The sequence below is a fragment of the Podarcis raffonei genome, chromosome 16 (assembly GCF_027172205.1).
Source record: "Podarcis raffonei isolate rPodRaf1 chromosome 16, rPodRaf1.pri, whole genome shotgun sequence".
NCBI classification, from domain to species: Eukaryota; Metazoa; Chordata; class Lepidosauria; order Squamata; family Lacertidae; genus Podarcis; species Podarcis raffonei.
The window spans coordinates 39,369,477-39,395,011 of record NC_070617.1 but is presented as its reverse complement, the minus strand read 5'-3'; the positions used below and the strand labels follow the sequence as shown (position 1 = coordinate 39,395,011).

The following is a 25,535-nucleotide window of genomic DNA, read 5'->3' as shown; positions in this document are numbered from 1 at the left end:
AAGACTAACCTCTAACATTGCCATGTAAGCTACCCGAGAGAGAAAAATACATTATTAAAAAAATTATACACACACACACACACACACTGTATATATATGTGTGTGTTTCCTCACTCTAATTTATTTAGGCATTGTTAACAAAGGTAAACTTTGTAATTTGTTTTGAAAATAAAAGCTACAATTCTAGCCTTCTAACGTGCAATGTACTTTCAAATTCAAGCCATTTGGGAAGGTGAAGATGGGATTATTTTTGTAAAATGAAATTTGCTTTTAGCTTCTAATGTGTCGCTTAAGTGACTTTTCTTTTTAACTGGTGCAATAAATCCTAGGATATATCTAATTTCCAATGACTAACATATAGCTAAAATTAAGACAACTGTTATAGAAAATACAGTATATAATATTTGAATATGTAAAATGACCTGTTCTTCAATCTCTCTTGTAGGTGTTGGCCTGGTTTGAAGAAGGTGAAGAAACAGTCACAGCCTTTGTAGAGCCTTTTGTAATCTTACTCATATTGGTAGCCAATGCAATTGTGGGTGTGTGGCAGGTGAGTGAATATTTTGTAATGCTTGAATCTTGGAAAACTTCATAAACATTGTTCCAATAGGCTGCAACTTGTACAGACTAATTTTAAGTAAATTTACTATATATTTTTTTGATTAGCCTGAAAGTAGATGCAAGTTGTGAAATAGTGGAAATAGTTCAGCATTTCAGATTTAGTTATTTGAGAGATGCTCTACATTGTAGAAGTACTGCAGGATCCAAAGAGCCATGCAACTAATTAAGTGAACCCAAGGAAACTTAGGACTTGTATTGCTTAAGCAGCAGCCCTCCATATTGTGTAACAAGTTTCTTTTGAAATCAGGAAGTTACAGGATGGATCTGCTGTACTAGAAATTAAATTTTGAGAGTTTGTGAAGAATGCTGAACTTTAGGTCTTTTTTTTTTAGTTTTAATTAAGATTTTTTGTGTTACAAACAAGAAAACAGTGGTACATCTATTGTCTCCATTTAGGTCATTTATGAGAATTGAGTATTTTGGGGGATGAGGTGATGCATGTGTTTTTCATAGTTGATGCATGACACTGAAATCTTACTTGCTTATTTAAATCTAAAATTTGAATTGCTTCTGCATGGTGTATTTATGGTAGTTCTAACTTGCATGCATGGACTGACATGCCATTAAGGTTAGGAAAACCCAATTTGCCCTGAACTACTTCCTCGGTATGCTTTTATTGTCTTTTATATAATTATATGACATGTGAATTGGTTGTTTTGTGTATTTGAGAATGTATGTGTTTATAGTAACAGGCAGTGGTAGAAACTGATATATAAAAGCTAATCGCCATATGGCACCTTAAACCTGGGTTGCGGCTGCACTTAAGCTCTTTTTTTTTACAAGATAACAAAGCTGAAAATGAATTGTGTATATTGTCAGCTCCAGTTAAAATACTATGTTAATTTTTCATATGGTCTAGTCCTCATCTGAAGACTGCAAAATGCTTCTCCTGCCTACCCTACAGATACTCTTATGTGGGTCCTTTCTTCAGTCTTCAGAGAGTAGCTGGAAATGGGAAGGCAGAAAAAGGTCCCCCTTTCCTTCCACTCTGCATTCAAGCTCTAGATCAGGAGTAGGCAACCTAAGGCCCGGGGGCTGGATGCAGCCCAATCGCCTTTTCAATCCGGCCCGTGGACGGTCCGGGAATCAGCGTGTTTTTACATGAGTAGAATGTGTCCTTTTATTTAAAATGCATCTCTGGGTTATTTGTGGGGCATAGGAATTTGTTCATTTTTTCCCTTCAAAATATAGTCCGGCCCCCCACAAGGTCTGAGGGACAGTGGACTGGCCCACGGCTGAAAATGGTTGCTGACCCCTGCTCTAGATTCTCACTACACCCCCTTTCCTTCATATTACATATATCCTTCTGGCACCACCTTAACTGAAGAGAATGCAAACAACAGCAGACCACCAGGCAGTCAGGCGGTGGCAGCAGATTTGGGCCACATTCACAGCACACATTAGCAGATTTTCTTTTATACTTAGTTCTAACTAGAACCTTGAAAACCCTTTATTTTTTTGACTGTTTCCTTTTGCTGGCTCATCGAACAGCTTGAGTCTTAAATGCACTTTAACACATTTATATTTGTCAAATCAAGTAGTTGCCAGTATGAATACATAAATTGGTCATCCATTTTGTAGCAAGTTATTTCTATATCAAGCTTATGAATAGTAGGGCCCACAGCCTACATATCCTGACAGACATGGAGTTCCCTCACCCCCAATTTGTGTATTGGAGATTATTGCTATGCAGGATTCAAGAGAAATCTGGGATCTGAGAAATGTTTGAAAAGGAAGGGCCCTAATTGGCTATTTCTGAAAGTATGGTGAAATGAGAATGACTGTCCCCTGAAACCATGGTAATAAGATATTGGTATAAAACCACTGCCAAGCCAGAGCTACCAGATTCTGACTAATAACTTTTTATAGGTAGTGTTTCTTTTAGTTGGTTTCAAGCAGCTCATCTGTTTACAATCCAATAATGTCTTCCTGAAGCCTATACCACAAAAATATACCCAGCCAATGTGTATTACAAATCCCCAAAAGGTATATGATAGGTGATTATTGAAGTCTCTCTCTGCTTGGAATGTACAAGGTAGTTGACTATTCTAAATAGCAGATGCTATAAGCAGTTGAATGCATGAATTTAATCTGGAGCAGAAAGTGTGAGCAGGATGTCCCTATAGTACAGATCTTTTAATTGCTCTCACAGATGGATTGTTAAAAATAGTCACTCAGATAAATTCCAAAAGAACATTTTCTATTTAAAGTGATCTATCTGGGTGGCTTAATAACGACAAGTACAGTATGCTCATGTTACAATTCTGAATGGGCACTGGGAAGGGAGACAAATGTAACTTAATAAAAAATCTTTTTTTAAAAAAAAGACAAATGTAACTTTTGCCTCACGTAACATATTGTTAACAATATGAACATTTCCCCGGAAAGCTAATTCTTTAGTTGTTGGATTGGCAGAAAAGACACTTGATTTTCAGCACTTAGTTGAAGCAGTTAGATAAAGTGTTTTGCAATGGAACAATATGCAAAACAATTATTGATATCTGCTAATGTTGAATCTGGAAAAGTTATGATTTGTGGGTTGGGGCAAGTAGCAAAACTGTTGGCTACTTGGATTTTTTTTTTCTGTTGGTGACCTATAATAACTTGGCAAGATTTTAACATTAAACTGTCTGGAAATAGACAATATTATTAACTGAAAAGTCCTTATTAAATAACTACAGGCATACACCACTCTTAACATACTCAGATTCAGTTTTTGTGGACATTTATGAGCAGCATTCAAAATTAGCCGGGAACCAGGTGCATTTTGTGACTGGGAATGGTCTGATTGCAAGCAGTTTGAGATCCAAGGTTAAAATTGCCGCTGCTAGAAATACCTTCCTGCCTGACTTCAAAGTAAGATCGCTGGCTGCTGCCTTCCATGCTGCTTTGCCTCACCTCGCCTCCCCACCCCAAATGAGATCTCTGCTAGATCACTGGCTGCTGCCTTCCATATGCCTCTTTGCTTCCCCCTTTACATAATAATAATAATAATGCTGGTATTTGTAAATATTAATTATTCAACTGGCTTATGATTTTGGCCACAATTACAGGGGTTGAGCCCCATTCATGTTTGTGGTGTTCAATTAAGAATTGCCATTAAAAATGTGATACTAACAATGTGTCACTGGTGTGAATTGTGCATTAGTTCATGCATTTCAAACAAATTAATAAAAAGTGCTGCTATGTTTGGGGAGGGGCGGTGTGTGGCTAGCCATTCTGTTTTTGCACCAGCAACAGAGGTTCCATGTGGCAAATAGCTTTTCTATCCCAGTTTCTAACACCGGTTATGAGGTGTTAATATGTTCTTTTAAAATGCCTAAAATGTCACTATGTTCAGCTAATAGCAGTTACTTTGTTAGCAAGTCATGCACTACATTTTTCTTTTATAAGTACAAATAGGAGGCTTTGAGGACAATTGTTTTCTTCAAACTTGGATGCCAGAGTTGTTGTAGTAACTATGAATATATCCAGTTGTAGTTATGAACGCATCTAGCCAAACAGTGGCTAATTGTTGTGGGAGGGATAGAAGTTAATTTCCAAAGAAGTGATATTGATCTGTCTTGTCTTACTGCTTAATCACTAACTATAAGAATTACGCTTTTGGGTTTTAGGCTTGCTCTAAAATGACACAGGATACAGCCTGCCTGTTTTTTATATGAGAAAAGGATCTCTCTATGATTATGAAAAGAGGTTCTTATCAAACTATCCCCAAGTGAACCTGTTGTCTTAAAACATTAAAACTATCCTTGTCTTTCCCAAATTGTAACAAAACACATTTGCAATAACATGAAATGAAATGAAGTAGAGGGCATTGGTTTGTAGATTGCATTTGAAAGTGATGTTTTGCAGGCTGCTCCCCTTGTTGCAACAGCATCTGGTAATGTCAGTAAATGAACAAAGATTGTTTGCCTAACAGTATAAACGAGAAAATTGGAGGGTGGCAATTTGGCCAACCACAATAGTAAACGCAACAGCTTGTGTGCCCTCTAATCTCAGTGTTTATTTCTTGCAGGAAAGAAATGCTGAAAATGCCATTGAAGCTCTTAAAGAATATGAACCTGAAATGGGTAAAGTGTATAGACAAGACAGAAAAAGTGTACAAAGGATAAAAGCAAGAGACTTGGTTCCAGGTGATATTGTGGAAGTAGCTGGTAAGATGTTTTATATGCTACAACATTATGGGTCTTTTTAGTTCTTACAAATTGATTTGCTGTTAAGACAAAGAGTGATAAAAAACATTAAAAAATAAATATACTCAAAAACAGTTTTAAACATTGTAAAAGGCTGTGAACTTAGGGTTGCCAGGAACAGCATCTTCCAGCCATCAAATGCTAGGGTAAACAGAAACATTTAAAAATATCTCCTGATAGTCAGTAAGGAGGGAGACAGATGCACCTCACTAGGGAATGCCTGCAACTTATGTAGAGGTTATATTCCAGGGATTGCGCCTAAAGCCAAAAATCATGTATAATCATAGCACATTGGGTTCATTGGTGGGTGGGATTGCCAAGGTCATTTTCTGGGACCCCCTTTCCTTTCTGCCCACCTTTAAAAAAAATTGTGTGCATAAAGCTGAATGCACACAAGTTAAATTTGTGTAAGTTGTGGGCTTTACTGCCTTTCCTCATCAACCTCTTTGCTATGAGGGGAGAAAAACTGCTTACTTCTAGAGGCACAAATTAGCGGTTACAACAGCTGAACTGACATGAAGTGACCTACAACAGAATAATGTCTTGTGTAACCAGTCACCTGCCTGTCAGTCATCTGATGTCAATCACCTGACATAATTAAGACATCTGTCAAAGTTGACCTGGGGTATGGGGGAAAGTTGTGCAGCACTTCCCAGATGCCTGACAGAGACAGTATTTGTGAAGTGGTGCGCAAGTGCCTTTGCAGGCTTTGCCAATTGGCAGTGCCTTCAAAGCCCCTTTTTCTAAGCCACCATTACACACCCCACACCTGGTTTCATATATGATGGCAGATGGGCATGACTTGTCTGAAACTACCTTATGGACCAAATGGGGAGGACTGGCAGGCCAAAGTCATGTTTACTTGCGTCTTGACTTCCTGCATCAAGCTTCCCTCCCTGTGGCATTATGGTGGTGTCTCTACTGGGGGTGGCTTCCTTCCACCTTCCATGGTGTTCCTCCACTTCTTACTTTTGCAGTGTATTGTTTAGGGATGTGTTCGTGTTAAGATTTGCATAGATGTTTAACTTCTTTATTGTCAAATTCAGAGAGCAGCTATATTGGTTTGATGTGGCAAAAACAAAGAACCCTGCTAGATGAGCATTTTGTAGGGTAGAGCACTCCTTGCCATATGGTTTAATGAGCAATTTAGGTGTAGAAATGTGTGCACTTAATAGAAACGTGGTACAAGCTTCCTGACTTGAATCCAATTTTGGGTAGCCTATTCCCTCCCCTCCACAAAGTTCAAGTATTTGTTACTCAGTTCCAGCTTCAATTCCTCTGACATGAGTTTAAGAGAAATGGATGGCTTAATTTTGTTTGAATGTATATCTAATACATAGATCTTGGGCAGTTCATTTTTCACAAGTTCAAGTTTAACATATCCAAAAACGAATACTTATAGTTCACATTTCTCCCTTTACAAAATGAACTAGTTCAGTTTGGTTATACTGTATACAAGTTCATCCAAATGATCCATGGCAATTTTTTTCAGCATACATAATGAGTTGTACTAATATTTATGCCCTCAGGCTTAAAATCTAATGTTTTCATGTATGTCTTGGGTTTATATACCACCTTTTCTGTAAGGAGCTCAAGGTGGCATGCATGGTTCATCCCCTTCTTGATTTTATTCTCACATCGACTCCGTGTGGTATGAGAAAAAGTAACTGTCCCAAGGTCACCCAGTGAGCTTCTTGACTGAGTGGGGATTTGAACCCAGGTCTCCCTGGTCCAGTGCTAACCACTACACCACACTGGTGTAAGCAACACTGGAGCAGCTGCTCTTTCACTGCTGATACATGAAGCCAAGTCTCCCTGTCTGGAGTGGCCCTTGGTCAGTGGATTGGGCCAGGCTGTGTGTCCCTTTAGCCCTTGCATTCCCAGAGTAACTGGCAATTGGAGTAGAGTAATCTTTCTGGCAGAGAGGAGGAAAGACTGTTACTTCACGGACTGATGGATGTTGCCAGCTTGGTTTCCCCCTTATTGTGATGTTCTTCTTGGGAAGCATGGGGTGTAACCCCCAGTGACCCATGGTCTCCTGATTTATTTTGTGGTAGATCATTTTGTTGGGTTTGCTCCTGAAGTAGAAACCTGAGTTCCAAAATTCATTGAACTGTGCTGAATCTTCATAGTTGGCACTTTTGAGAATAAATTTATTTCTGTGCTTCCCTCCTGGCTTTTACATTGGGTATAAATACCTTCCTGCTAACATTTCACTCTTGAGGGCCATTTGTGTGTGTACTGAAGGGCATTGAATATGTGTATCTAGCATATAACTTGTACTACATATCATACTGATATTGCAGTGGTAGATGACAAAAGTTATATAATAGGTGTACTTGATCTTTCTAGTTCAAATTACTGTCTTAATAAAAAATATTAATACTATGTGGATTGAATTCTTTCATGGTCAAGCTGATGTGCAGGTAACTAATAATTCTCAGATTTGCAATAATGCCATTCTTACCCTTGGAAAGACTAAACTTAATTTTTGGAATGACTTTTCAATTAACTTGAATAGACTGTGCTGTGAAATGTAATCCAGTCACTGTAAGTGACTATAGCCAAGCTAAAATTTCAGGGTGGGTGGCAAGAGTACATACACTATGTTCCACAACTAGTGTCAAAACCTGGAGGTGAGAGAAACTGTGTGCATGCCTCTGTCATAAGTGTAAGCATATTGGATGGCCTTTGACATGGTGCCTGCAGAAATAGGACCATGTAGGGAAGCGACAAAGCACTTGATGCGGGGATGCATATCTGGGTATGGAATTTTAGGCAGTGTGCCAGTGACATTGCATTGCAGGCACCAGTGACTGTCATGAATAACCAGGTGGCAGTTACCTCTCAGATATCAGTGCTGTCTAATGTTCATGGATGTTTTAGGGTAGGTGGGGGGTTTTTTAAGCAAAGAAGGCATTGGGGCACAGTCACTGGCCCTCAAATAAGTGTCCTTTTTGTCAACACAAACAACTTGTTCTGGGGGGCGAGTTGCTTTTCCAACAGCCATATCTTGCCTGGAAAAACATTAAGCAAACACTGAGCTTTCAAAGTATGTAAAGTACTTGTTAGATGATGAATTAATAAGTACAATGTTGTAGGAAGTTGTGGTTACACTGAAGCTTGTAATTATTAAATATAGGTTGTTTCCCTTCAAAGGATATTGCTTACAGCTTAACAATGGAATATGCATAATAATAACAACCACAAACAGAACAGGTTGAATGTGCCAATTAGCCACCTTCGTGCTTTTGCTACCACTTGTAAATGTGGGATTAATAAGGTTGCCTTCACTAGGAGGCTGGTCACTTCACAGGGATAAACGCTGCTGCCTTTTGAGGGAATTTTATATACAGTGCCACCATGCATTACCTGAAACTACCTGGTTGTAGCAAGTTGATGCTATTGCTTACTGGTAAAATAACTATACCTGCCATTTGTGGGTAGTTTTTGCAGTTGTAAGTTGCTGATGAAGATTTGAGCAAAGATGCTCTTAATGGATCAAGACTACTGAAGCAAGACAGGTAGTAGAGGAACCAGCATAGGAACCAAAATACAACAGACATTGCAATCAAACAATAGACACATATTTTGAAACTTCTCAGCATCTTTTACAAGTGATATTTTGCTGGGGGAGGGGCTGTTGAGGACATATCTAATTAGAACTTGTGATAATCACCTTTTTCTAAGAAAGGATTCTGTTCAGATGGGAGACTTTACTGTAATACTGATTTATCACAGTGTATGAAGATCAGCTATCAATAAGAAGCTTATTTTGAAAAGTAGAAAATAATGTTCTCGCAGTATAAACCTTTAGGAACTTTCACTAACCTCCACAGGGTTCTAGATGTTAAACAATCACAATGTAGTTTGGTAACCTACATATGACAACCAAAGAATACCCAGTTTTTCCTCAAATGACTTTGTATCTTACTCATCTGATTCAGATATTTACTGGGGAGAATCAACTTCTAGGATTTTTTTTTATTAATCTGCAGGTGTTTGTTTTAAACTTTATTAATCAATTGTACTAAAGTAAAGGTACTTACTTACTGCTTCTTCTGAGAGTACTGCGTGCTTACAGAACTGATGCCTGCTTTTTGCGGGTGGGGGAGAGGCACATTCATGCAGTTTTCAATTATTAGTATTCCCTTATTCCTTACACTTTGGTCATGCTCTATACCTCATGCTCTATAGTTCCATAGTATTTGTGTTTCTGAAAAGGAACTGTATCAGTTTTGTGTTGGATAACATAGAAACTTGCGTATAGTTCAAGCACACAGTTCACATACTGTAACTGTTTTAAATTAAGTGTTCAAGTCCTGTATAATACACATCAGTTTTGTGTGATAAAGTCTTCCAAATTTTTATAGGTAGAAGAGTACAGGCAGTATGTACTCACAGACTATAGAAACCTTGCATATTGAGGAGCACTGCTGAAGTACCACTATTTCCTCCTTTCATTACCTGAATAATCCAGTAGTTTGAATGTTGCTGCTTAGCTTGGCATGCTTGCCAGAATCCTCTAACATGGCAAAAAGTGAATGTTGATGGTCTTCCTTTCCAGACACTTGAGCAGAGAGGCTGCATTTCTGCCACTAGTTATGTTGACTGCACTGCTACTGCTGTTTTGTGAATTGCTTTTCTTGTATTTGCTAAAGCCTACGCATTTAGCTATTGCTATAATTAAGGTCTCCTAATTATCAACTAATCAGTTTACTACACTATATTCAGACAGTCATAATTATCTCTATTGGAAAAATCCAGAGTAGCAGCATTTATAAAGAAGGGTAGGGAGTTTACTAATGTTCAGAGTACTACTGCAAGAATTGATCAGTGAGTGATTTTTTTCAATAGATTGCTGAAACCTCTGGCTTTTTTTAACCCATTCACTTCCCAACAGAAGTGAGAACCTCCAATGTCATAGTCCTTAAGTAAGCCTGAGCAGGAATTTGGTGGTGTCTGGCCAGGGTCAAATTGCTAATTGTGTGTTCTCTAAGCAACTATGTGCTTGGCTATTAAAAGCTGTCTTCTTTGATTTTTCCAGAGTTGTTTCATTGGGCTAACTTTCAGCCAGTTTTGTTGGTGGTTGTGCTCATGGAAAAGATTGGGGGGTCCATAGAATCCATAAACCTTTTAATCATGAGTTTAGTTGACTTGGAAAGAGAAACAAATTAGATAATGAAGAGTAGAATTTATAAGCTAGGTATTAAAAGTAGAAGAAGAGAATGTTACTAATTTGGCATTATGAGTTGGCAGAGGAAATTAATTAAGAATCTATGCATTTCTTTCCACAAAGCATCTCAAAAGTGATTTTGCAATACAGTAGAAACATATGTAGAATTTCAGATCCCATGCAGATACTGACTGAGATAAAAGTCTCCACTTGGAAAGCTTTTTGAAAGGGGAAGGCTTCAACATATGGCAAAAAGACTACAGTGGAGCTTTCCAAACTGTGTGTTGCGACATGTTAGTGTGTCAGCTGCAGTGTGTAGGTGTGTTGCGCAAATGCTCACCGTGCTCCTCCCGGGGCTGGAAAGGGGTTAGTTTAACCTCCGGTTTGCTAGTAAAACTAAATTGCTGTGTCATGAAATGATGCATGTCTATAAAGTGTGTCACCAACATGAAAAGTTTGGAAATCTGGACTGTAGGATATGGGACTTTGAGCTCTGATTCATCTAGGGATGCCATCACACATTTCTGGTTCAGGTCAGATCTGTAACGCCCCCAAACATACAAAATTTTAGCAGGTTGCGGAAGAGTGTGCTTCTGGATAGCTTAATATTTTATAACATTTAATCACTGTATTACAGAATAGCTAACATTCATAAGGGCTTTTTCATAAATACCAATATCTGAATATTGTCTGGATAAGGTATGTAGCTCCCTGCAAAGTAAAGTAGAGCAGACTTTGAAAACTCTGATTCCAGGTTTATTTAAGAATCCTATCCTTTATAAATGTCTGCATTTGTATGGCAAAGGTCCAGTATCTATACAGAAGTGGCTGAAAGAACAAATTTGAGAACACTCAACAGTTCATCTGAAATTCTTCTGGAAAAACCTCTCACTAAAGTTAAGCCAATTTGTGTGATGAAAGAGCCATTTTCCCTAGTAGAAACTGGATATTGTTTCGTGCCATCTTTCCTATCGTCCCCTTTCCATCACCACTGTTACTTTTTATTTGGACAGACACTGTTCAGCTGTTTATGGTGTGTGTAGTCCAAAAGTAATATATGTATTTAGCAAGTTTCTCTCTCTGGATTCCCTTTATTCAAGTTTTTAATGGTACCGTTATCTTTCTTGCTCTGAATCAGTGATGTGGTATGGACAATTTTCCAAAACAGAACCTTTCCCATTTCATAAGTTCAGTAGTAACAATGAACTGATGCCTATTACGAATATATTTGTTAGGCTAGCTTGACAGTTTCAAGGTTGTTAGCATCTCTTAGTACTTTTGTTATCTTGTAACGGTCAGCGGTCCCTTTACCTTTAATTATGTATTTATTTCATGTTGTAGGCAGTCTTGAGCATGGCTTGAATTATGGAAAGGCGGCATACAAGTAACATGCATCTATGTACCAAATACAAGTAACATAATTGTGGCAAATTAGAGCATTCTGTAGGGCACCATAACATTTTCCAATGCAAACTGATGTAATTTTTTCTAATTTGCATAGCATCTGAGCAGGAATGACATGCTCAAGGCTCCATCCAGTAAACTGCATAGGGAGCAGTGTGTGACTGGATGAGTAATTCATATAATGGGAATATAAACCTACATTAGCATATATGGTTGAGACAAAAATCTATAAATTAAGTAGATGCTTAGTTCATATTTTGCTGTGTTCGAAGGTTTGCTTTCACTTTATGTAATCAGGAGAATAGAATGCTGTCACATGCCAGTAGTGTATCTTAAGTTAGGGGATAAGACAACATTTAGAAAGATTTATTAACCCATGTTCTTTTCTTCCTTATAAATTGTTTAGATTGTACAGAACTCTGGGAAGGTGCTAGGCTTTGAAGTGTGGGAAATAAGATTGCAAAATAGCCCCCCCTCCCCCGGTTACTGGAATGTCAAACTTTTGTCCTGTACTTTGGCATTAGAACGGTCACTGTGTCTCTCTATGTGCTACCCGAACTTAATTGTTCACTTTGGATAGTTAAGCAAACTTCAGAACAATGAAACTTCAGCTTGGTTGCTATCCATGCTGCTTAAAACAATTGGCCGCAATTACTGGGAAGAAGTATACATTTTGTACAGGGAATTTACTGGAGCCACAATAATTTTGTTCTTATTTGGGCTCATCAACTTTTGACTGTCATAACTTTTACAGAAGAATTGTTAATAAGATTTCAGAACATGCTGTTGAGGAACAAATAAATAAATAGTGGTGCTTTTTCTAAATACTCTGCTGAAAGGCAATGAGCTGTGGTGTTCACTTGGCTATGTTGAAAGCAAAGTTTGTTAGAATAATATTTAAGTGCTTTCTTCCAGTAGTCCTTACAACCATTTTTAGCAGTTGTGTGTAGGCTGATCTATATACATTTCAGCAAAGAGATCCATTATTTTAATATGCCTTTGCCAAGTGGGGCAGTACATTTGAGATGCTCAGCTGTTGAAAGCCCAGCAACCGTGTGTGCCCTTACAGATTGATGGACTTTCTCCTGCATTGTGCTGAGTCTTAGTCTGCTGTTTGGTGGAATTGTGATAGATGAAAAAGCAGCTGCACTCATGTATCTACATATAAACCTCGTCACAACACCAGGGGACTGCATTCAAATAGTTTGCCCATTTTTGGCCTTGGTCATTGTTTTGTACTATTTTCTCTTCACTGCTGAAGGGCACAGCGAATTTGGTTTTCATGTTGTAATGACATTGGCCTCTTTATTCGAAATAGAGAGTGGTGTTAGTTACCTACCTAAGACTCTGCCCAAGAGAACACTATAATTTTAACCCTGTGAGAAATGTTGCAGAAATTGTTTTTCTAAAAGACTATAAAGCTACAAATAATATGTGTTTAATCCTCTGTTATGGTGTTTGTACATCAATGACCTAGCACATAGAAGTGGCAGACCTACCGGCAGACCTAACTTCCTCACAGCGTCATTCTCTCCCTCATGCATGATTGCTGCCAGTTGCATAAGCAGTTCCTGTAGGAATTAGCATTTTGTGCATCCCTACAGTAAAACTAGAGGGACTATTGTGTAACAAGTCCACATATTCTGGCAGGATTAGTAATTACTGGCTGATGATGCAAGTATTTTCAGTACCCTGTTTTAGGGTTTTTGTCATATGTTGGCAAAATAGTGTTTTATTAGTTCTTCCTTCGTGTGTGTGAGTGCTACTTTAGAAATGCTTATTAGATGAAATGTAGGCTAGTGCAAAAGATGTTGGATATGGCAATTTCCTGTCCAACATTAAAGAGCTATGCTGGTCAAACTCAAAGACTGAGGTCCTAGGGGGAACATCAGACACCCATGTCATAGTGCACACTCTTTAAAATATTATCAGTTTCAAAAGTGGTTTGCACTGATATTTGAGAAATCCCAAGTCTGTTCAAAACCAGTCAGATAGTATGGATTCTCCCAATTGTCAACATCTTAATGGGCAGGTGGAGAATTCTCTGAGAATGTACAATAATGATGTTAACCGAAATAGATAATTCATTAAAGGTTTAAGATCTAGTAACAGGGTTTAAACTACATGAGGAGAAATTGCACATAGCAAAATGTTCCTATAAACACTTGGGCAATGAGATACACTTCCAAAATAGGTTATGGAATTTCTAATTGTGGGAAGCTCTGAAAAATGGGTTAGCTTCCCTCATTTCAAAAGTGAAGTGAGAGATATTTTGAATAAATATATGGTTGATGTATGCTTGTTCTGGTATTATTTGAAAAATATTTGCATTCATTAATGTCTGGTCAAACTCAAATACTCTCCTCTTAATCCACAGTTGGTGACAAGGTTCCTGCTGACATAAGAATTACTTCTATAAAATCGACAACTCTGAGGGTAGACCAGTCAATTCTCACAGGTAAGTGTTTCTTGGCAGTAATGATCAGAAAATCTATTTGTTTTAAAAACAAATGGGAAACTGTCCTGATTACAGCAGCAACCTCAGTTTTTAACAGAACTCTTAGGCATCATTGTGGTGAATGAGAGCCATCAGTGTTACACTGGGTGCATGCCATACTTACTCAGTGGAAGCCATTAGTATATCTTGGCATTTGTTCCCTTCCAACTCTGCAATTCTGTGATTCTGTTATTCTTTCTTTAAACTAAAATAAAGTACCCAAAATAGGAGGTTTGCTTAGAAGCTGGAGTGAACACAATCTTATCTGCTTCAATAATCTTAGCATGATCTATTTTAGAAAGGTATATTTCTGCTACGTGGTTGAGTGAAGAACTTCACTCGTGTTTCAGGTTCCTTCTTGTCTGGACCAGGAATTGTGATTTATAACCAACTTCCTTAGAATCCTGGACAGACTGAGTAGAAGATAGAATTCTCGTCTTGCACTGCTCTCCCCTCTGAACCACCAATACTTTTTTGTTTTCTTTTTTCTTTCCTTCATAATTTTTAAATTAGTAACTTGCTTGAATAGCCAAATCAGTATATATATACATGAGAGCTGTATATTGTTTCATATGTAAGACATGGAACATACCATTCAGTGACTTGGCATTGGAGGGGAGGGAACAATGGAAATAAAGATTTAATGTTGTACCACCTAATTGGTTTTGAACCAGAGCTTGTTTTAAACCACAGTCCTTGGTCCAGATAGCATGACAAGCTAGATCCTGGAGGAAAATGAAAACTAAATTTCAGCTAATTCCTTCTTCCTATGCTGGTGGGGAGGGAGAGTGTACAAGCCTAAGGCTCCTCTTACATTTGTTCCAGATCATGCACAATGTGCTAAAGTTAATAATGGCTTAGTGTTACTTGTGAATGTTTCCAAAATCCAAATGGAATACATACTTTTAATGCAGAATATCAAAATTGAACCTGTGGCATCTCCAGGGAGGGTTGTGGAAAACTCTTGTTTGAAATACTGGAGAGGCACTGCTAATCAGTAATCAGTGTAGATGTAACTGAGGTCAGTGGACCAGTGGTTTGACTTGGTATACAGCAGCTTCCTGTGTTCCATTATACATACTCAATTGGGTTTATCTTTTCCTAGTTAAAAGTCAGCTGTCCATCTCTTCAGAAAGTCATATTTCAGCGGAAATGTTAGAGAGGGAACTCTTTGTACTGTGTCCTAGTTATGATTTTTATTTGCCATTTTAAAGACTAGAGTAATGTGCTTGCTTTGTAGAATCTAGGTTAGATTAGATTCTCAACGCTTGTCCAGATCACAAAAGGTACATGAACAAAAGGCCAAGAGAGATGTCTACCTGTTGCTTCTTTCTCCTGGTCATTAGGTCTAACAAGCTTGAAGGGTATCATAATGTATTTGGTTGTATATTTGCAGTATAACCAAACAAACTGGGTGTCAGGATTGGAATATTTTTCCAGTAATCTGGTAGCTCAATCTTTGAGCACTGTTCTGGAGATCAAATAAATGTTGGTTCAATTAAAAAAATAGGTATAAAAGGGAAATTCCTAGATGCCAAGATCCAAGTTTTAGGCTAGTACTCTTGGGTGAGAAAACTCCCGCAGAGATTTAAAATAATAAAATATGCAGCAAAGTAAAGCATGGAAATATAGGCTGTTAGGCCTTTAAAATATGTGCCCTTTAAAATAAGTTCCAAAGTTCACCTCTTCCTCTAGCATAGAAAATGACAATGGGCTTGGTAAGTTAAAAATGCTTTTCAGACAACAACCATTTTGCACAAGGGTTACATTTCTGATTCCAGTGCATGTCGGCCTACTCTGCCCTTTTACAGCTCCTGCCCTCTTTTCCAGCTACCTCCAGGTCACTGTGGGGTGTGTGTGTGTACAGTTGTGCATCAACTGGATGTGTGTAAATTGGTCATTGCCTGTACTTACAAACTCTCCAGATCAATGTGCTTTTCCATACAGCATTGAGAAAAGGTTGCACAGGCAGTAAAACTTGGCTTTAGTTAAAGTGGAGAAGGTTCCTAAATTATTGGTATAGGAACTCTAGAGTGGCTTGTAAGAGCCATGCGGTTTGGTTTGCACCAACCAGTACAAACCTTCTCACACGTTGAGTTCCTCTGGTAGACTGGAGGGGAACAGATGCTTGATTATCTAGTTCTTCACAAGGTGTGCTAAGCCTGGCGTGATGGTTTACTCTAGGGTCTTAAATGTTTCATGCATTAATTAGACCAGATTGGTGGAGTATTATTATTATTATTATTATTATTATTATTATTATTATTTTTTGAGGCTGGCTATCCCACAGTAAATACATACTCACTTAATTGGGCCCACATATCATAAGGCCTGTGGATTGATTGTGGCCCCCTCGTTTACATGCAGATCCCTGGAGGCATTTGAAGTCTGTTGGCCATCTGTCTGTTCCCCTCATGTTCTTGGAAAGTGTGAGTGGGTACTGGGAGAAAGCCTCCATTGCAAATTCTGCATTTTTCCTCCTCACATTTGATTCAGAGGCACATGGTATAGGAAGAAATTATCTTTAGGTCAAAATCAGACACAAAATCTAAATTAGAAACTGGTTTCTGATCAACTGGCTTGCCTTTTTTTTGGTATATATGGAAGCTTCTTACATGCCCAGGTTTTGTAAATATTTCTGTATTTACATATGTTGAATGTCTTTCTCTAACTCTTAATTGGAGGATTTTCTTTTAACTTACCTAGACTGTCTGTTAATTGCCTGGTTTTCTCCTGGCAATTATTTGCATCAAAACTATTTTCAGGTGGTGTTGGTTTTTTAATGGCTACAGTAGGGTTGCCATATTTCAAAAAGTGAAAATCCGGACACAGAAGTTGTTGAACTTTTTTTTTTTTTTTTTGCAAAATCTAAAAAAAAAAATGTTTTCGAGATATTTTTAAGGAAATTCATCAAAATCTAGACTTCTGAAACAGGTTGACATATCTCCAGATTTTCCTGGACATCTGAGCATGATTTCCACCCAGACACTGTTTACAACTGCCGTATTCTGGCTATGTCCGGAAAATTCCAGGTGTATGGTAACCCTAGGTCACAGTTTTAACGTAGTGGGTTTTTCTATTAAAAAAAAAATGCTTTTCATCTATGTAAACCTTGTATTATGATGTAATGGCTTTCACAGGTGATGTTGTGCATATGCAAAATGGTGGGAAATGGAGGCATTAATGTCTTACTAAAGCTGTAACCTTCATCTAGGTGAATCTGTGTCTGTAATTAAGCACACGGACCCTGTGCCTGATCCTCGTGCAGTGAACCAAGACAAGAAGAACATGCTCTTTTCTGTGAGTAAATGGGGGGGGGGGATCTGTTTGAGCGTACTGATTATTAAAGGATTGTTCTGCTGTTTCTTGACTTACTTCCTATGGGTTCCCTCCCCCCCCCAAAAAAATTAGCCATCACTCATTTTGTTTAGGGCAGCTCATGTTTAAAGAATTAAGAATATCTTGGACATCTAAATGGTAACCTTGTATGGAACTAAATGAGCCTTAAAAAACCTGATGCATATAAACACATTGTCTCTTCAATCATGGTAAACTTTGTTTAGCTACACTTGTACATGCAAGGCAAAAATGAAGAGCAGTAAAACAAGAAACCATTGGAAACACACAGTTGCCCAGGGGACGTGTTGGGCTTGTAATCCTAGTTTTCAGGGTACATGTTTGAAAGGCAAGTGTGAGAGCTATGATTATAAAGCAATATGTTTCTGTTGTCTACCAGTTACTGCTAAGTGTTTTTTTGTAACTGGAATGCTATTTATTAAGAGAGCTTATCTTCCAAGTTTCACTGATACCCCAGTTTCTTTTTTTAAATCTCCTGTAATGTGCCTGGCAGAAAAGCTTAGAAAAAGGGCTCAGCTTCTTTTTCATCTCTTCCAAGTCAGTTGCCACATTTGACCATAGGACGTCCTGTTCTTTGTTGCATTTGTTGGATGAACGTCACTTGAAGATGCAAAAAGTGTGCTTGACCTCATGTCTGCCCAACTCTTGCCCATACTGGCAAGGCTGGTCTAAGGAAGTGGTCAATGCTTCTTTGTGGGAGGGAGTAGTACAATTACATTCTTCAAGAGAATGAATGTGAGGCCTTTGATGGATTTAAGAAAACAGTAGGTGAATGCTTTCTTGCATTCAAGCTCCCTCTACCCTAAGGTCACCCTGCAGGAGGCCATGATTTCATCTGCAAAGGAACCTTCATCTGGGATCTCCCTCCCACAAAGAAGCATTGACCACTACCAAGACCTGCTCAGTCTTTGTTTTCAGAAGATTGGTAAACTCTTGTTTCAGTGGGCCTCTGAGAAGTGCAGCCTTACTGGTTGTTAAGCAGGCACATGTTTTTCGGTGTTTGTGGAATCTTTGGGAGGGGGGTTCTTGGTAAACTGCTGCTCATTTGTCACTTCTATAAAGATTGCTTCAGTAATCACTTTTACTTGATGCTTCTGTTTGGTTGGTGATTTTAATTTGATGGTAGCTACCTTCAGAACTCCATAGAGTATAGCTCGCCTAGTGTATAACTGGCCAATAAATACTTAGAGGCCATGGGCAAAGCCATCTGCCTCCTTGGAATGGGAGTAGTAATGAATCCATCCATGACTAGTGAGAAGATACACAAGAGAGGGATTAAATTCTTACAATGTTGGACACTCGCTGTTATTGTTTTTTTCAAAACTGACCAAACTAGAGTGAGAGAGTAATTTATGGTCATAGTAGGGCACGTAGTACATACAAATACACATATAATAGTATATTTTCAAAGTTCAAAGACAGAATGAAATCTGAAGTAACTTCCAGAATGCTGATAGCTGCATTCATGTATTTTATGTTGCTGTTAACTCGAATTAGCCAAAATAAGACTACAAACCTTGCAGTTTGGCTATAAGGTATTGGTGGAAAATAGTATCTGAAAAAGCATAACCTAGCTTTTATGTGCCTAGTGATTAACCACAGTTCTCCAATTCCCTTTTAACTTCTTGATTTAGGGTACAAACATTGCTGCAGGGAAAGCTATGGGTGTGGTTGTGGCAACTGGCGTGAACACCGAAATTGGCAAAATTCGTGATGAAATGGTGGCTACTGAGCAGGAGAGGACCCCGCTTCAGCAGAAGCTGGACGAGTTTGGAGAGCAGCTGTCAAAGGTCATCTCTCTGATATGCATTGCGGTGTGGATAATCAACATCGGCCACTTCAATGATCCTGTCCATGGTGGCTCCTGGATTCGGGGTGCCATCTACTATTTCAAAATAGCTGTGGCACTTGCTGTGGCTGCAATCCCAGAGGGCCTGCCTGCTGTCATTACCACTTGCTTGGCTCTGGGTACTCGCCGAATGGCAAAGAAGAATGCTATTGTTCGAAGCCTGCCATCTGTGGAAACCCTGGGCTGCACTTCCGTAATCTGTTCAGACAAGACTGGAACTCTTACCACCAACCAGATGTCAGTTTGCAGGGTATGGTCAATTCACTTATCTAGTTTCTTCTTAACTTATGTAATTTGTCTGGGTTTCTGTCAGAACTATGAAATAGGCCAGTTTTAGTGTCAGTACAGCTTTGTCACCAAAGCCTGCTTCTAAGCTTTTATTTTATTAAAATGTGATTGCAGATGCTCTATCAGCAGAAAAGATAGTTTAATTAGAAGGATAGTGCTTACCTCTTTGTAACTTGAATATTACTCTGTACATAAAGAGAAAAATACATGGCTTGGTTTGAGACAAAACCTAACCAATGCCTATCCCTTGAATCTGTTCAGTTCCTGAGCTCAACTCTAGGAGAAAAGGTGCCTTGAGAATAACTTTCCTTCACCACTGATGCAGTCTTGCTAGGGTGAAGATAAATGTGCCCCAGGAGAGATGGAAAAAGAAAACAAAACTTTTTGCCATTTATAGACTCTTCCCAAGTTGATGGCTTGGGAATTATTCTCCTTGTCACAGGTTTTTTAATGGGTTTATTACCCTCTTTAAAACAAAACAAAAACACCTCAAATTTTGAGTGAACAAATTCCATTCTGTATTAAATTGCCTATGAACTTTGAAGAATGACCCATGATTACCATTTCATTGAAGGTAGGCCCTGGAGACACAGAATAAATAAGACTTAAGAGTTACTTCCTTCCCATGTTGTCATACTTCTGTCAGTCTTCTCCACTTTTCTATATACCGCACACATGAGTGGTCCACAGTATTTGATAGTAAATTCAAACTGGAGTAGATATGGGAGGCCCTGGTTTAAAATTTGATGCATAATCTGTTATTGAGTAGATTACCAGAGTTACCTCTGATGCTAGGCACTCTGGGTGTGTGTGTGTGTGTGTGTGTGTGTGTGTGTGTGTGTGTGTGTTTAGAAAGTTGATGAATGCTAATCTAGGTATTGTCCTGTTATTTAGCAATTATGCCAGTCTCTTTATTCAGTTGGTTGTGCCTCACTTGTGATTGATATTCTAAGCAGGAACTGAATAGAAGCACAAAGAAAGAATTTTAAATCAAATTAAGGCACTTTTATTTGTGAAGGGTAATTGCTGGAAAGACTTAAGGGGCTAGAGCTTCTCCTGATTACATTACGTGGCTGGAAATAATTACATTCAAAATTATTGGGCCAGGGTAAGATTTCAAATAAGTAAACAGTAACAGACCTCTTCTTTTTGAATCTACTTAATATTTGTGTGACTGTAACAGACTTTGGTGCCCCTGTTTAACTTGCTGTTTACTTATTTGTATTACTTTCCAGTCTTGTCCAGAATTTTATGCTGAAGTGTTTGTGCCTGTGGAACACAAAGCAGCTGCTCATCTGTATTCTAGAGAAGGTTACTTGCAGAGTATTGCATAACTGCCCGTCTCTTAAGAAGTCAGATGCCAAAAAAACAGAAAGGTTCCTTAGCATAGGAACATCAAACCCTTTTGCCTCAGAAAAAGATTTGTTTTGAAGTAGCAATATTGAGCTCTTCATTCTTTTAGGTTAAAATATTTTTCTAATCCTGTATAGCTGGGAGAGGGTGTTTCATTTTTTGTTAGTGTCAAGTCCATTAGGTAATGCAGAAAAGTGGTGTCTGTAAGATTTTGGAAGAAAGCCTTTGCACATAAAAGCAGTAAAGCAGCATTTTCCTGTGGAAAAGAGAGAGAGTCTCTCTCCTCTTTAGGAAGTTTTTACAGAAGTAATCCTTGGAGATTATTTTTCTGCATTATGGTCTGTTGCCAAACTATCCAGTCCAAGCCGATGTGAATTTACTCATGTTGCTTGTACACAGCAGGCTTGAAAGGAAAGTAACTGCATACATTTGAATGGTGGGTGTTCTTTTGAAAAAGCTTTTCCTTATGGTGGGGTAGTGGTGTTTCTCCTTGGGGATTGGAGTTCAGTCTTTTGCTCATCCCTTATTGGTAAACACTGTCCTCTTTTCCTGCTCCAATCTCTATTTAAACTATAGTGCTCCTTAAAAAAAAAACATTTTCCCTGCCTCTTCAAGACCCTCGTTCACTAAAAAACCTACCTTGTCAGCAGTGCCGTCTCCCCGGCTCTTTCTCAGTGCTCATGTTAATTTCTGAAAAATGATCCCCTCCCCACCATTCCCCCTTAGTCTTTTCCCTTCACCTTCCTTGTGTTCTGGTCATGCTAAATGAACATTGACTAGCATATTGCCACATTTCCATGTCTGAGGCTGCATTCCTGTCGCTCCAGGTTCAAAAAGTGGCATCAGGCACTGCTTCTGAAGCATTTGCCTGATTCTAAAACTCACCAACACCTGGCAATGAAAGTGAGTCTTCTGAAGTCAGTATAGCAGTGCTTACCTGGAGTGGACTAAACATTAAACTTTGGCTGATTTCCTGGGAATAAAATGAATTCCTCCAGAATATAGAGGCAAAGATCTAAAGAAATGTATGTGGAAGAAGCCCATATTATAAAAATCCTGAAAAATAAGTGCTAGTTAAATGTTATAACTATTAATGCCACTGATATAAAGTCCTGCCTGCACTTCTATCTTGACGTTCAAGCTTTAAGTTATCTCAGTTGGTTGACTGGATCTGTACCCTTTTCTGTCTTACAGATGTTCGTTGTGGACCGAGTGGAAGGAGATAGCTGTTCTCTGAATGAATTTACAGTGACTGGCTCAACATACGCTCCCATAGGAGAAGTGTAAGCTTGATTCTTGCCAGCTGAACCATTTACAGGTCTAGCTGTAGTATGCACAGCAGCACTTAGGCCTCGAATTTAACAGCCTGAAAGAGAAGTGGATAATGTAAAGCGGGACTGAAGTGCAACCTCTTGATTTGTAGATTACCAATTTAAAACTAATCTTTTGGAATAGTTAATTTTGTGAGGAAATTGCAGGCTTTCCACAAGGTTATTGATATTTCGCCCATCTTAGGGGGAAGAGTGTTATTGGTCTCACTTAATAAGTTATTTACTGTGAGCACTCCAAGCATTATAAATATACTCTAGATCTGTCCTTCAGAATTACATTGTTGTCCTAGAATATATCTCTTATGTGTGCAATCTTGCATTATGAATACTGTTGTGCAGGCTTGTGTTTAAGCACTTGCCTGGCAGCTTATGGGGACAAGGATTTGCATGCAGGTGAGTGAGTAACCTGGTATAGAATGGGTAAAGCACTGTTTCCTCCTTGGAGCCCACCATCACACACCAGGGTGCTAGAGGAAGGACAGACCTCTCCATCTGACCTCTACTGGCTCCCAGAAGGCTAGAATTTATTATTGTTGTTGTTATTTAATTTGGCAGGCCTATAAAATTACAAGACTGCTATGCTTTCCCTCCTTCAAACCTTAATTTCTCCAAATTGTTCTGAAATGTTATGTTTTTTGAATGTACATATCATATTACCACTTCTCTTATGCCTTTGTCTCTGCTTTCCATATAAAGAAATGTGCACACACTAGTGTCTTTTCAGTTCTTCATAGCTTCAAAGAAAGGCACAGATTGTTAATGTTGAGATGATGACTGGAAAAGACATAACATCTATTGTCATTTCCTAGTTGATGTCTTTGTTTACATAGAGCCCTTAAAAGGAGCACATGAGGTGTCATGATTCATCAGTGCTTCAGCAAAGCTAATTTCCCCCAAGTAGAGAGAAATCTCAATTTGTTCAGTCTTTATAGTCATTGATGACAAGCTTTTGATGTGAATCAATCCCATGATGGGCCCTTTCTAAATGTTCTTTGTGTAATATTAATTTCAATTACCCTTGAACAAAATTCATTTAGGGGGCAAAAGTGAAATACAGCATCTTTAAAACATGCAGCACACTTGCCTCATTGATCATGGTTCCTTTTCGTATTTGAGTGGGCAAGGAGGAATTCTTAATTAGGACACAGGAACTTTAAATGTCCATGTTTTAAAAGACTACCTGTAAAAGTGAGTTCTCCTGTTGATTCTGGCCTTGTAAACATAATGCAGCATGAAATGTCCATTCACATTCATGTCAATGTGATTTATTTATCCCAAGCCCAAGCTGCAGGGGGCTTTCCGGATTTCAGCATATGAAGGATGAGAATAACATGAACATGCCAGAGAAGGAAGGATCTTAGCCAGTGGTTTACTCTGATACAGCACAGACATTGGGACTGAAGTCTCACCATCTATTTTTCTCTTGAATATTTTTGACAGGCATAAAGATGAGAAACTAATCAAATGCAGTCAGTATGATGGTCTTATAGAATTGGCAACAATCTGTGCCCTTTGCAACGATTCTTCTCTGGATTTCAATGAGGTAAGTATCTCCTCCTAATTCAAGAGAGGGAGCAAAGTGGTTGCTGTTGCTCTCCTACGTTAGAAAGGGCTGCAGCAAGAGTGTCAAGGTACATTCCTCCCATCCTCTTTGATTAAGGGTATTTATCTGTTCACAGGAACAGATACTTTCCCTCAAGGGTGTGTTTGTTTAGTCTTTTATGCACCTCTTTTCCAGCAGTTGTGTCCAAGACGAATTGCTCAGTTGTTTTCGGTTATTAAATCTGTACAAATAAATAGCAAACGAAATAAATAAATAAAAGTATACAGCAAATGAAATAATAATTCAGCAGCAAGATATCCAAACCAAGGCATCAAGTTAAAACAACTAAAAACAGCCACAGACTGAAATAATCAGATTTTAATGTTGCATCAAAATATCAACAATGTAGGTCTTGACCAGACATCCCCACTAAGGGAATTTAAGAAGTGGGGTTGCCACAATACAGCATATTTATACTTTTCTGATAGATGCATTTCTGACACCTGTAAAAGAAGCCTTGTGTGCATATCTACTATCTAGGTATTTTCCTGAATCCTGTGAAAAGTGACTGTGCCTGCACCAGTTAGTTTTTCATGATCTGGGAAACGTATAGTTTTATCTTGGCGCTGAAGAGCCTTGGTGTTGTATGAAACAAAATGTTGAATTTAATTTTTTTTCATGCATACATGAATTCATACAAAGGACTCAATGACAGGTATGAGAGCACCTAAGTCTGAAGCTAAACAGGTGTGAACTTGAACAGTCCCTTGAATTAGTATGGAAGCTCCATTTTACAGCCATATGGGGGCTTTGCATCGAGCGGGAGTGCAGGAGTAAGGAAAAATATGGGGAAAGAAGGCCGGAAGAAAGAGGCAATGTACACATGGTTGGTTATACAATATTAGCTTGAAAAAGCACTTCCATAATGAGTGCTGGTTGAGATGCACCTTTAAAATAGTTAGGCAGAACACTAAATAAGGGACAGTCAAGGGAAGTGGGCTTTTGAGACAAGGTAGTGCAAATAGGTTTTCTTATGCTGAGCCTGTGCTTATAGTCCCCATACCAACTGCAAAGAATGTGACTTACACATACCAGATAAAAGACAGTGACCTTTTTGGTGCTGAGCAGGACAGAGGAAGGTAAAAGAGGTTTGGATAAAGGAGCATAAATAATAGGCAAGGGTTAACATAGCAGAACATGCAGGACAGTTATGCTTCCTTGGGTTGTTTATGCAAAAGTTGATCTAGAAGGAAGTAACTTGATAGATGCAGTGGGGAGAAAGGTCACAGACATGAGTGGAAGAAGTCAAAGTGTAGGGCTGCAGAGTGAATCAAGAGAAAGTAGTAGACTGCCGGGAATGAAACCCTTAGAAACTAGGACTTGAAGTGTCATTAGAAAGTATAGACAAGTATGAGTAAACACTTGAAAGGGCTGGTGTGGCTTAGACTTATGTTCTCACTGTGCCAGTCTACTTACTGCTACAAAATGGGGGCCTCTTATGGCACTTAAGGTACAAATGCAAGTCAAGGCAAGCCCCCCCCCCCCGCCCAGTAGGTCTTCGTGTGCTGGAAAAGGAGGCAGTAATTGGTACAGTACAAAAATATATTTTCAATAAAATCCATTATTGCATAAATAGATTTTATTACAAATTCTGGTTTTGTTTTCATTTTAAATAAGAATTTTTGGGTGTCTGTTATCAAGAAGACTCCCAAAATATGTAAGTGATAGGCAAACTGTGATACTAATCATGCTAATAACATTTTTGTTAAAGGCTAAAGGAGTGTATGAAAAGGTTGGTGAAGCCACAGAGACTGCCCTCACGTGTCTGGTGGAGAAGATGAATGTGTTTGACACAGAGTTGAAAGGACTGTCCAGAATTGAACGGGCGAACGCTTGCAACTCGGTCAGTACTTCTGAAGTAAT

The 25,535-nt window shown here is 38.6% G+C and overlaps 1 protein-coding gene across 2 annotated transcripts in view; it reads left to right on the top strand.

The window, feature by feature from the left end:
* Positions 1-25,535, top strand: part of ATP2A2 (ATPase sarcoplasmic/endoplasmic reticulum Ca2+ transporting 2) — a 51,865-nt gene that overhangs the window by 12,649 nt on the left and 13,681 nt on the right. For both annotated transcript variants that reach the window (XM_053370055.1, XM_053370056.1), the window contains 8 exons: positions 446-550; positions 4,637-4,775; positions 13,772-13,852; positions 17,106-17,191; positions 18,883-19,347; positions 21,933-22,021; positions 23,510-23,612; positions 25,384-25,515. In XM_053370055.1, the coding sequence (XP_053226030.1) occupies positions 4,688-4,775; positions 13,772-13,852; positions 17,106-17,191; positions 18,883-19,347; positions 21,933-22,021; positions 23,510-23,612; positions 25,384-25,515 (1,044 nt within the window). In that variant the 5' untranslated portion in view covers positions 446-550; positions 4,637-4,687. The remainder of the gene's footprint in view (positions 1-445; positions 551-4,636; positions 4,776-13,771; positions 13,853-17,105; positions 17,192-18,882; positions 19,348-21,932; positions 22,022-23,509; positions 23,613-25,383; positions 25,516-25,535) is intronic.